This window comes from Enhydra lutris, unplaced genomic scaffold (assembly GCF_002288905.1).
Source record: "Enhydra lutris kenyoni isolate GAN:26980312 unplaced genomic scaffold, ASM228890v2 scaffoldscaffold88, whole genome shotgun sequence".
Classification (NCBI taxonomy): domain Eukaryota; kingdom Metazoa; phylum Chordata; class Mammalia; order Carnivora; family Mustelidae; genus Enhydra; species Enhydra lutris.
Genome location: NW_019154172.1, coordinates 3385726 through 3399201, shown reverse-complemented (window position 1 = coordinate 3399201; position 13476 = coordinate 3385726). Strand labels below are relative to the sequence as shown.

General features: G+C 42.1%; 1 protein-coding gene across 2 annotated transcripts in view; it reads right to left on the bottom strand.

The window, feature by feature from the left end:
* The window catches only part of LOC111162074 (OTU deubiquitinase 7B), a 56522-nt gene that overhangs the window by 9647 nt on the left and 33399 nt on the right, over window positions 1-13476 (bottom strand). Inside the window, exons 3-7 of one of the 2 annotated variants that reach the window (XM_022526274.1) lie at window positions 10969-11157; window positions 8167-8394; window positions 6498-6599; window positions 5602-5729; window positions 532-644 (exon numbers count right to left, since the gene is read on the bottom strand). In XM_022526274.1, coding sequence (XP_022381982.1) covers window positions 532-644; window positions 5602-5729; window positions 6498-6599; window positions 8167-8394; window positions 10969-11157 — 760 coding nt within the window. The remainder of the gene's footprint in view (window positions 1-531; window positions 645-5601; window positions 5730-6497; window positions 6600-8166; window positions 8395-10968; window positions 11158-13476) is intronic. The other variant, XM_022526275.1, reaches the window with a different exon arrangement.

Sequence of the window (13476 nt, the reverse complement as noted above, 5' to 3'; positions counted from 1 at the left end):
AATATATTTATTGAGAAAACTGAGTCATGTCCTGCAGTTTCTCAAAGTCTGGACAGGACAGGGTACAACCGAACCCTCAGCATGGCACACACGACTCTAGTTATCCAGTCTTGTCTAGCACTCTAGACCATGTACCCTGTATTCTGGCAATGCCCAACTACTTGTAGTTCCCAGAACATAGCATGCCATTCTTACACCCTTCTGTACCCTTGCCACGGCCCCTCTCTTTCCTTCTGATATCCTCTTGGAATGAAGTTCTTTGGATGCTGAGGACTCAGTAAAGTCCTGGGGCACCTGGGTGCCTCAGTGGGTTAAAGCCTCTGCCTTCGGCCCAGGTCATGATCCCAGGGTCCTGGGATCGAGCCCTGCATCGGGCTCTCTGCTCAGTGGGGAGCCTGCTTCCTCCTCTCTCTCTGCCTGCCTCTCTGCCTACTTGTGATCTCTGTCTGCCAAATAAATAAATAAAATCTTTAAAAAAAAAAAAAAAGAAAGAAAGACTTCCTTCCTACTCCCCCGCTGAGCCACACTTACCCACCACAGTTGGCTCCATTGGTACCTAGATGCATGCGGGGTTCACTTGAGGCAAGCTTGATCAGCTCATTCCATTCCTTCTGCCATTCGTCCTCTGTGTACACCAGCCCTGACTGTGTGAAAGACAAGCCGGGGAGAACAAGCAGTTAAAGACCAGGTTCACGAGGCAGCAGCAATTCCAACTCACTCACACTGCCCCACTCCCTATCTTCTTAGCACTTGGCTTGTAATATGTACTACAAACTCAAGTCTCTTCTTCCTTTCCTAGTCAAGGTCCACAAAAGAACAATCTATGATTTCTCTCACACTTCTTTTTCTTCCATTCTTTTCCAGCCCATTTCAGTCCAGCTTGTTTCTGTCCTCCAGCCTATACACCTTACCGCACTTACACCACTTCACCTAACTGACTCTTGCAGAGAACAATGACCTTCTAATTGCCAAACTCAGTGGACTCTTTGGTTTTCATCTTCCTTAGTCTTCATGTAGCATTTCAACTCCTCATTAAACTTTTTTCTCCTACAGCTTCTTTAACTTCTCCTCTCTCTCAACTCTGTCCAACCCTAATAATATTGGGGTTGTGTCAACAATATCAGCAGCCTTAGCTCCTTCTGGGTGATCTCTTCTACTGCCATAATCTCATCCACTGCCATCTATACTCAGGATGCTAAAATCTCCCTCTCCATCCCAGGCCTCCTCTTAATTTTTATATTCACATCTAGCTGTCTACTGAAGACTGCCAACTGCCCTTGACTGCCTCAAAGTCTATACAGTTGAAACTAAACTCTTGGGCGCCTGGGTGGCTCAGTGGGTTAAAGCCTCTACCTTTGGCTCAGGTCATGATCTCAGGGTCCTGGGATTGAGTCCCGCATCAGGCTCTCTGCTTGGCGGGGAGCCTGCTTCCCCCTCTCTCTCTGCCTGCCTCTCTGCCTACTTGTGATCTCTGTCAAATAAATAAATAAAATCTTAAAAAAAAAAAAAAAAGAACTCTTGCAAAACCCACTCTTCTTCCTATATTCCTGCCTTAGTGAAGAGCACTGAATATCACCCACCATCCAAGCCAGAAACGAGGGACTTACTAAAGACTCCTCTCCTTTTACCCACCCCACACCTGATCTTAGTCAACAATTATTAAGCATGAACTACTGCAATGGTCCTTAACTGGTTTTACTACTTCCAGTCATGCATTCCACTGTTCTATTTTCTACAATATTACCAAAGAGGTTTTTCTAAAATTAAAATCTGATGTTTGCTTCCTGCTATAAATCATTTTAAGAATCATCATGACCTGGGGTGCCAGGTGGCTCAGTTGGTTAAGCGTCTGCCTTCAGCTCAGGTCATGATCTCAAGGTCCTGGGATCATGTCCCACATCAGGCTCTCTGCTCAGGGAGTTTGCTTTTCCCTCTGCCCCCTGCCCCACCTCATACTCCCTCTCTCTCTCAAATAAATAAACCTTTTAAAAAAGAACCATCATGACCTATTAAATATAGTTCAAAATCCTTAAGCAAAGCATACGAAGTTCACTTCCTGGCCCTACCCACCTCTCTAATACATCATTTACTTAGCTGTAGTTCCCTGAATGCACTGCGTTGCTTTATACTTGAGCCTCTGTCTAGCTTGTTTTTTCTGCGTGGAGCAACCCACCCCCTATCCACCTGGTGACCAATTTTGCAACTGTCAGGGCAGAACTCAAGTATTTCTTTTCTTTTTTTTTTTTTTTAAAGATTTTATTTATTTATTTGACAAACAGAGATCACAAGTAGGCAGAAAGGCAGGCAGAGAGAGAGAGGAGGAAGCAGGCTCCCCGCAGAGCAGAGAGCCTGATGTGGGGCTCGATCCCAGGACCCTGAGATCATGACCTGTGCTGAAGGCAGAGGCTTTAACCCACTGAGCCACCCAGGAATCTCTCAAGTATCTTTTTCTATGAAGCCCTTCCTAAATCTTTCTGGTAGACCCACTCTTTCCTTTGTGCTCTCCTTCCTCAACTGCTATACAGCCTTTATCACCATTTATCACTTTAACCTATTACTTTGGTACGATTATGTATCTACATTCCATCTCCTCCTACTACTCTTAAGGGCTGGGACCATGTTTCAGGCAATATGCTAGTGTCTACGATGTGATCAGTAATTAATAAATAGATGCTGACTAAAACTATAATTTTTATCAAAGGAATGGGAGAAGTGGTACAAACAATTTAAAAATATCATTTGCCTTTAGGATGTATATGATAATATGACAGACAAGTCTATGTTATTCATTGTATTCAGCTTACATTGGTATTTAAATGAGTTTATAAGGCTTAAACACACACTGACAGTAGAAAGAATCACACTGAAAACATGAGGGGCATGAGCAGCAAAATTTAAGAAGAATTAAAGAGCTGTTGTAAGCACATTTTAGTTTATGTTTTTTTTGAAGATTTTATTAATTTATTTGAGACCTAGCACATGAGCAGAGGGAGAAGCAGACTCCCTGTTAAGCAGGGAGCCCAAGGCCAGGCTTGATCCCAGGACCAAGGGATCACGACCTAAAGGCAGATGCTTAAGGGACTGAGCCACCCAGGTGTCCACATTTTACTTTAATAAAAAAAAGACAAAACTATGTTCTCTTTGTAAAATGCTGTATCGAAGCTTTTCAATTAAATATTGAAATACACTGAAATATACTGTATATTAATATGCAGTATATACTGTATATACTGATTGGTCAGTATATACTGACTAAGCACTCTGGTCACTCTTCCTCTCACCTATTTCAGCTTCCTGTTTTCATACACAAAGCCACTAGGTGGCGTACCCTGCCAACATGAAACTTTCCCTACTGGTTTGATTTTTTTGTTATTGTTTATTTATTTAAACAATCTCTACACCCAACCTGGGGCTTAAATTCATGACCCTCCCAGGTCAAGAGCCACATGTTCTATCTACTGAGCCAGGCAGGTGCCCCCATCCTCATTGGGCTTGACCACTAATTTCAACAAAAAACAAGAAGGCCTGGGAAATCAAAACCAATTTAGTTCGTGTGGTATTTGGTCCTTATTAAAAGAAGCCCCCCACAGTCCCTCATGCCTCCCTCCATTCTCATGCCCAAGGTGCAGTATAATGCCATAAACAGTCTCAACTAAAACAATTCTCTAGGCCACATTTCCAGTATGGAACTTTTAATGTGCTGTAAAATATTGTTCCTTTGATAGCCGCTATTCTCTATGCATGTATTTCCACTGGGGACTTTGAGGGGGAACAAGTGACCAAGAACAGAACTTGGGTATTTCTAGGTCTCCTAGCTAAACCCATAATAATCTAACCCCACCTTTAAAATTACTACAATAGCTTAAGAGCTGGAATTTGGCATGCCCATTCTCTGACTGTTGCTGTCACTTCGGCTTAATAGCTGAATGCTCTAGTTTGGTCTTTTCTTGACTGTGGAGTGGTCAAATGTAAGGTTAGGGATGGTGTGAGTTAAATAGTGAAGAAGGCAAATTTTCAGCTGGCTCTAGTTTAAGCAAAAGAAGCCCTCCACAAGGTCCAGGTCAGCTCACCGGGAAGCCATGGGACCTGGCAATAATAAAGAATGCCATCTACTTGGCCTTGCCCCTGTGCATTTATTTCCCCTCAGGAACCCTCTGGAGCAGACTAACTGATCAAAGACACCATTCTGAGCTTAATACCATCCCAATTTTAACAACTGGGTTCTTTGTTTTTAAGACAGAAACAGGACACATTCTACCTTCGTATTTTAATCTTCAGGATATAAAATTCTAATAACTTAAAAAAAAAAAACCCTCTTAGTTCTATATAATGGCCAGTTATGACAGAGCAATAAAAGGTGACAAGAAAGAAGATGGAAAGAAAGAGGGAAGTTTCTGAAGAGACAGTCCCATATTTATGCTAGAGCACCCAGCCATATACATGGCAAAAAACCACCAGATACTCACAAAGAGCACAAGATAAACACAGAAGACAGAGCGAGAGGAGAAAAGAGGGAGACCTGTTATCTTTATGTAAGTGGACAGTGTCATTATTAAAGTGAGGGATCAGCAAACTCTTTTATTGCTCCATCATAACCGTAGCTAGGAAATCTTTTAGGCTTTTTGGGCCACATGCAACTACTTGACTCTGCTGCTGTTCTAGTCTCCACAAGGCAAGCACTCAACGTAAACATACATACATAAATGAATGGGCAGGGCTGTGTTCCAATAAAACTTTTTTTTTTTTTTTTTTTTTTAAATAAAACTGTTGGTGGGATTTGTCCCACAGGCCATAGTTAGCTCAACCCTTGTTACGGGGATGGAAAGTACAAACAGTCTATTGTTACTTTCTTATACAAAAGCAGTCTCAACATCTGCTAAATTCCTGAGAAGTACCATTCAAAACTCAGTTTAACAGGCATGTTTTTAAAATTTTTAAACAAACAGGGTATGTGAAAAGCAAATAGTACATACAGCCAACGAAATTTTTAAGCATTTAGCATTTCTCTAAGAATTGAAAACATAGGGCGCCTGGGTGGCTCAGTGGGTTAAGCCTCTGCCTTCAGCTCAGGTCATGGTCTCAGGGTCCTGGGATCGAGGCTGGCATTGGGCTCTCTGCTCAGCAAGGAGCCTGCCTCCCCACTCTCTCTCTGCCTGCCTCTCTGCCTACTTGTGATCTGCCTCTCTCTGTCAAATAAGTAATTAAAATCTTTAAAGAAACAAAAAGAAGAGAAAACATAAGTCCTTAAAAATTGGTCTAGCATTATTATAAGCAAAACACCCCCAAACAATACAAAAATCCTGTGGACCTGTCATATCTTATTTTGTAAAAGATTACTACTGGAGACTTGCTGAGCATCTATCAGATGAGAAGCACAATGTTAGCTGCCTCCTCTATGGGTCTCAGCTTCTCCATGCTAGTTCTCATGACTCTATCAGAAAGGCATGGGCCCTGTGGTGTCTTCTGCATTTCCTACAACTTCCAGGATTACAAGGGGAGTACTACCAATTAAGCACCAAGAGACACTGCCTATTGGTACGCACTGAGCATTTCCTGTAGCCAACTCTGGAGGACAAGGTGCTCCCACCCAAACTCCCTTACCTCTTTGTTCTGCTGTGTCTGCTGCCACCTCCAGCGCCGTTTTAATGCCTCCTTCTCGGCTCCCTTCTCCATCAGTGCATACAAAGCTTTCCGCAGCATCAGGTCCCGATCGTGGAAACCCCACATGCCTGTGGCAAGGAAACATACAGTAGGACACCTTACCTTTATTAATTATGATGCACATACCCTAGCAGTAAGGAAATCAGGCTTAAGGCCAGGTTCAAAGAAACCCCTGTGGCTTAAGGGAGAGGTGAAAAGATGTTCCTACTCTGGAGGTTCAGAAACTTCAGGAACTTACAAGTGGGGGATACACCACATCCTACAAACTCCTGACAGAAAGCCCCTTACTAATATGCAAGTCTAACAAACTAAAATACAGAGTAGCAGCAGAAAAGATGGGTCTGGCACATGACAATCAGCATCAAAGCTGGAGGGATGGTTGGAAAATGAGGACTTTTTTAAAATCTAAGGCAAAAAACATATTGAATTATAAATAAGTTTTATAATTAAACAAATCTCACAAAAACTGATGAAAACATCTTTTTTAAATACCAAAAGAATAGATATTAAGGAGAATGATATACACATATAGCTTTATCCTGCTTACATACTTACTGCTCAATACTTCTGCAGGGTAGCTCTCCAAGTGGGACCCCTGCTAAATCCTATGTTCTACATATGATCCCTGAACAAGAGACTGAAAAGCCAGGGCAGGGCTCTCTTCCATCCCCTCCTACATGCCCACACCCATGCACATGCACATGTACACACACACACACACACGCTGTACGATCACTTCTGCATAAGATCAAGGTTAGTGGATTAAGTCCTGCACATGAGATCTAAATTCTGTTGCTTTCTTTCTGAGGGTGCGGAACACCATTTTCAAGACTCACCCAGAGAGGCTGCATGCAGGAGGCAGTTTCCATCCCCAGTAGTTGCCAAAGGAAGCAGCCTTTGGCAGGTAGGGTCCACACTCACCCACCAGTTCAAACGCCCTACGGAAACAGGAGGAAAAGGAGAGGAGCACATTATCCATAAAGCCCTTCCCACTTCCCTAGCTCTCTAACAGACTCCAAACTTGCCTCCTCTAGGAAGCCAACCCAGAATATTGCTACTCCTTATATCTTCTTCACTTACACCTAGTCAATCAGAACCTGAAGAACATGAATGGTGAGATCAGCAGTTCTTACATGGGGACCCCTGATCTAACCAATATCCAAGGGGACATTTGGCAATATCTAGAAATATGTTTGGTTGTTACAACTGGTGGGGGGATGCTACTGGCATCTAATGGGTAGAGGCCAGAGAGATTGCTAAACAAAATATAATGTACCAGGCAGCTCACACAATAAAGAATTATCTGGTCCTAAATGTCAACAGTGCTGAGACTGAGCAAGTCTGGGTTAGATGATGGGGCCCAGGTCATAGGTTAAAATCTGTGTTGGTCACCTGGTCTGGCTCTGACTCCTTCACTCTGCTCAGGAGACCAGTAAACATCATAACAATGAAGCTCAGCACAAATCCATCATCAGTAAAAGAAAAACAACCCAAAGCATGTATTCACAGGGTCACGTAGGTATCATCTGCACATATGACAGCATGTCGGCTTGTATGTGGTAGGACTTTAAAGACATGCGCAACAAGATAGCACATGAAACACCTTAGAAAATGAGCCTCGATTCTGTACAGTCATCCTTCTTCCCATTATTCACATGAGGAAAATATTTTGTGAATCACACTTCAAAGTCTCCTTGAATTACTGAAAAGTCAACAGAAAGAAAAACTGGCCTATAATCTCACTAGCCAGGTAACTTGCTAACTTTTTAAAAAAAGTATAGAGAGGCACACAGTTACTATAGAAGGGTGCAAAGGAAAAATGCAAGTTTCTTTCCCATGCCCCCACCTACCAGCCCCCAGCCTTTCTTCTAAGAAGTTTAACACCTGATTAGCTTTTCCCAGAATTCAAGCAGCCTCGCCCCACCATATTAACTAATTTTAACAGTAATTTAAGACAAATATAACTGTAAAGGTAGATAAATCTTTGGGGAAAGCTCATGTAAACAAATGGGACTTTTAAATTAATCACCATTGTGCATCATCTGTAGTATTGGTTCTTTCTGGTCACAAGGGTGCTCCAGAGCCAATTATAATTTATTTCTATTTTTTTCCCCCATGTATGGATTTTTAGGTATTGATTCCTGGGCCTTTCATGTGTATATCAGGTTTCCCTTCCATCAAATGGGAAATTTCCAGGGTAAAGTGTCTAATTTCATGTGATACGGTGAGTGCTGTGAAATGTGTAAGCCTCGCAATTCACAGACCTGTACCCCTGGGGCAGATAATACGTTATATGTTAATAAAAATAATTTTTTAAAAGAAGTGTCCAATTTGTGTCCCAAAAAGAAGCACCTAGCTCAGTACATGTTGATCTGACCAACTCATGACTTTGCAGTCAGCTCCCAGACTTAAACTAGAAGCTACTGGTCAAGGCCAGCCCCTCCATGTGGCTGCCTACCAGTGCAGAGCAGAGGGAAAAGCCCATGAAAAAGAGCACTCACTGACCTGCCTGTTCCAAGGCAACCAGCATGGACTGTTCAATAAGGTCTCTCTCTATGAAGCTGCGGAAGTCTTCATTATACACAGTGAGATCTGGAAGCTGGAAGGCACAGATGGGCATTTCCAGGGGGTGCTCACTGCTCCCCCCACCCCCACCATTGGAGGAGACATGGGACCGGGCCAGGGAAACAATGCTGGAGCTGGCGTGGGAGATGCCCCTAGACAGGCGTTTTTCTGCAATGAGAAACGGAGTTACCTTAGAACATACACAGCCCAGAGAACGTTCCACTCATGTGGTGATGATCACCCCTTGACAAGGCAGGGAAAAACTGTGAGTCAAACTAGCTACCAAACTTCCCAACCCTCTTTCTAAATCCAAATGTAAGTGGGGAAATATGGAGAGTAGTATTTTTGCAGGCACTTATATTAGCACCAAATATACATTCCTCTTTCTACCCTTTTTAAAAAATTTGCCTGAACTTCTCCCCATGACTCTGTCTTCTTTCACTTCCATTTCCCAACATAACAGGGACTCATTCATTTGGCAACTTGGTCACTGATAGGAAAAAGAGGCAATAAGGGAAATGGGGTTTCACTTTGCTAGACTGCATCAAATAATCACTCTGATAATCTTCACAGTTTTGGAGAATACAGGAAAGACTTCCCATTATAGAAAATTAATGATAAGGGTGCCTGGGTGGCTTAATCAGTTAAGCGTCTGCCTTTCACTCAGGTCATGATCCCAGGGTCCTGGGATTGAGCCCTGCGTCGGGCTCCCTGCTCAGCAGGAAACCTGTTTCTCCCTCTGCCTCGGCCTCTTTCTCCCTCACGAATAAATAATCATAAAAAAAATTAATGATAAATCTTACACATCTGGAAACTTTCTTATCTACCATTAATAGCATTTATTTACATTATCTACTACAACTTCTCTGGATTCATATTTGTCAGAAATGTATAGGTACAGTCATTCTCAATATACTAGAGAAAGACAGTAATGTACACAGTGCCCCAAATTATTATTTTTTTAAGATTTTATTTGTTAGGGACGCCTGGGTGGCTCAGTTGGTTAAGCAGCTGCCTTCGGCTCAGGTCATGATCCCAGCGTCCTGGGATCGAGTCCCACATCGGGCTCCTTGCTCATCAGGGAGCCTGCTTCTCCCTCTGCCTCTGCCTGCTATTCTGTCTGCCTGTGCTTGCTCTCTCTCCCTCTCTCTCTCTGACAAGTAATTAAATAAAATCTTTAAAAAAAAAAAAAAAGATTTTATTTGTTAGAGAGAGAGAGCACAAGCAGCGGGAGGGGCAGGCAGAGAGAGAAGTAGGCTCTTCACTGAGCAAGGAGCCTGGATCCTGGATCCAGGACTCGATCCCCGGACCCCAGGATCCTGATCTGAGCCAAAGGCAGACACCCAACCAACTCAGCCACCTAGGTATCCTTATTTGTTTTGATTACATGGCACTTATAATTCCTCATGAGATAGTCTGTGATCATAATCTGCCCAGTGTCATATTACAATCCATTTGCATGACTTGAATTTATATATAAAGATTATCAAAAGCTAAAAATTATGTTGAGAAGTAGTTCTTAATCCAGTACTTGCCAGAGATGGCATACAAAGTAAGTCAAGAGTTGTCTAAAGTTATTTTATAGTGATGTTATTTTTTAAACGATTTTTTTAGGTATTTAAAAAAGTATCATAAGCCCATGGTAAAAAAGCAAAACACTATCAAAAGATATAAAGTATTACAAAGAAATCTCCCCTTTATTCAAAATTTCTGATTCCTTCCCCAGAGGCAAACTTTTGGATCCTTCTAGAATTTTTTATACACATAGAAACACACATAGCTTTGGGCGCCCAGATGGCTCAGTCAGTTAAGCGACGGACTCTTGGTTTCAGCTCAGGTTGTGATCTCAAGGTCATGAGATAGAGCCTTGCATGGGGCTCTGCGCTTGGAGTGAAGTCTACTTAATACTCTCTCTCCCTCTCTCTCTGCCCTTCCCCCTGTGCGCACCCTCTCTCTCTCTCTCTCTCTCTCTCTTGCTCTCTAAAATAAATAAATAAATCTTTTTAAGAAAGCCCGTATAGCTTTTAAAATCATTTTTAACATGATTTATGTTTTAAAAACATAAATAAGAACATACTATATAAACTGCACTGCATCTTACCCTTCTCAATAGATTTTAGAGACTTTAAAAACAGCACATCAGGTTCTACCTAATTCTTTCCAGTGGCTGCGAGTACTCTGCAACATAAACGATTTTATTTAACTACTCCTCTACTAATGGACATTAAATATTGTTTTCAAGCTTTAACTTTTAAGCTTTATGCTGCATATGTGTATGTGCCCACTGAGGTCTATTTATTTAAAGGAGATAGATATATATATCTATATTTATATCTCCACGTGCACATACACATATGTGATAAATTCCTAGAAATCAAATTGCTAAGTCAAAGTATACATGCATTTCAAAATTTTGATACATACTGACAAATATTAACCTCAGAGGTAGATGGCGTGATCCTGTGAATTCTACATTTATGTACTTTATCTCGACAACTAGATTGTTCTCCTTTATCCATTTCCCTCCCAGTAGTGAAAAAGGCCTTCACAGAGGGGAATACTCAAGAAACAGTGGGACAGTGCGGGGCTCCTGCACCGAAACAGACTGAGGCCACCTCTGAACAGTTTGTCAAGGGAGCAGGGAGAGGAATAGGAGCATCTCCAAAGGATGGCTCCATTTAGCAGTCCCCTCACTCCCTTTCTACTCCTGCCTACAGAAACAGCCCTCAGTTACCCCAGTACCTTGAACGATGTCATCCTGACGCTGCAGGGTGGGTCGGGGAGGGCGGGCAGACTCTCTATCCGAAAACCCTTTCTCAGGGGTCCTGGAACCCCCACTCCCTTCACTAAAGGGTGGGGGCAGGTTCCCAGCATGGACTTGACGTAGCTGTTCAAAATCACTGAGGGCGGCACTCACGTCCCAATTCTTTCCTGGCAGGAGACAAAGCAAAAAATGAAATGGGTAGAGTACAGGGAAACTGGGGAAAGACATAAAACAATCACTCAAACCACCCTCTCAAAACTAACAAGCAAAATTCATGCGCATTTCCACCATTCTCCTGTTCCTAATTTTCTTCATTAATACTTCAGTCTGCAATACCACAATTTCTTTATTTACTTGTCCTTCCTAAGTCAGTTCTGTGAGCATTGAAAATTTGTGTCTCTGATCTGAAAGGGCCCACAGAGGCCACAGATAAAACAGAGGAAGCCTAAAGAAGTAGTGACTTGCCCAAATGCACAGCTAGCTTGCACCACAGAGAAGTGTGACTAAAGCCCAGGTCTCTCGATTCTGAGATCCAGAGAGTGCTTAGCCTAGACATGCATGCACTATAATGTCCTACACCATACAGAACTATATACAAAGGTATAAGTACATGCATTTTTCTAAAGAAAAAGAGCTGACAGCTGTCATCAGATTACCAAAAGAAACTGTTAACTGCCCCCAAATTTAAGAATCACTACTCTACTGAAGAGAAGACCCTAAATGTCACACTGGATTTTTCTGTTGCTTTCTCCAGTTATATTATTCAGTAAATAATATATTATATGATTGTTCACATTTCTTTCTATTCTATTCCACCTGCTACCCCCTCAGTTCAATTCCTATCATCGACTGTTCCACCTCCGATCCACTCTAAAGTATCCCATGAGATTAATCTTTCCAAAGCACAGTTCTGTTCCGTTTCAGTTCTGTTCTGTTCATTTTAGTTCCAGAATCAAAACTGCTAACTGCCTGCCATTGCCTACAGAGTAAATTCTAGGCCCTTGTGTCTGACATTCAAGACTTTCTATGACCTGGCCTACTTCTCCAGCCTTTTCTCTGTGCTTCAATTTCCCTGGCTATGAAAGTGGAGATGATTCCATGTAGGACTGTTATGAAGATCAAATGAATTAAAAGCACTAATACACAGAAGGTGTTTTTTTGTTTTGTTTTTTAAGATTTTATTTGACAGACAGAGATCACAAGTAGGCAGAGAGGCAGACTGAGAAAGAGGAGGAAGCAGGCTCCCTGCGGAGCAGAGAGCCCGATGTGGGGCTTGATTCCAGAACCCTGGGATCCTGACCTAAGCCGAAGGCAGAGGCTTTAACCCATTGAGCCACCCAGGCGCCCCCACATAAAGTTTTATATATGTCTTTATTGCTGTTGCTGTGATATCTTGTTATTACTCTGATTTTCCAGTTAGGCTGTATGAATCATTAATACCTGATGAATTTACTTCTGAGCCATTACATTCACCACTTGTTCCAACTCCCTTTGCTCACACCACTTCGGTGGCTCTGGCCTCTTTACTGTTCCACAAACATGCTAAGACTGCTCCCACCTATGGCCTTTCCAACAATCTCCCCGCTGCCTGGAAGGCTCTCTTCCCAATTTATCTACACAGACAATCCTTCAACTCTTTCAGATATTTGTTCAAATGTCACATTCTTAACAAGGCCTGCCTTAACTACCCAAGTAAAAATTACAACCTGCCTCATCATTTGCCATAGCACTTCACACCTTAACACACACTTTACAATGATTTGGTTATCATGTTTATTATTTATTGACTGTTTTTCCTGCTAGAACATAAGGGCTGGGATTTTTGTTTGTTTTGTTTTGTTCAGCACCTAGAACTTGGCACACAGTAGGTACTCAATACATATCTGTTGAAAAATGAAGGACTTTTGTCCTGACTCAACAAATAAATGAATGAATGTTTACCACACAGTTGGAAATACAGAACATGTATTGAACACTGGCTCTGTATTTGCAGTTGTGTGGTAAACTCCTTAAAATCAGCTCCTAACAGCCAACTTGTCCAAAACTGAATGTCCATCATTCTCCTTCTTAGGACTTGCTTCATCTTCTCTTTCTCTATTCCTCAAATTGGTAATGGTATCACAAGCCCTCCAGGCCAGAAAATTCAGCTCCTCACTACTCAGACCCAACTACTTCTCTGCCCTCACTATCTAGTCAATGTTTGCACTCATGAAACTTCTCTCAAATCTGTTCTTTCTTGTCCATTTTTATTGTTATTGTTCCCATGCAGGCCCTCAAGATTGTTCCCTGGTCTTTGGGAGAGGTTCAGCTAATCTCTCTTCCCCTAGCATGTACCCTCTCGAATTCGTTCTTTACACCAAAGTTAACTTTTAAAGGGAAGAGCAAGAGATAAAGACAGAAGCAGGGAGAAAATGAAGTCAGGCCCTTTGATTTCCCTTCTAAGTTCTATCTTAAATCCATCCACTTTTCTCTCTTCTGACACTACA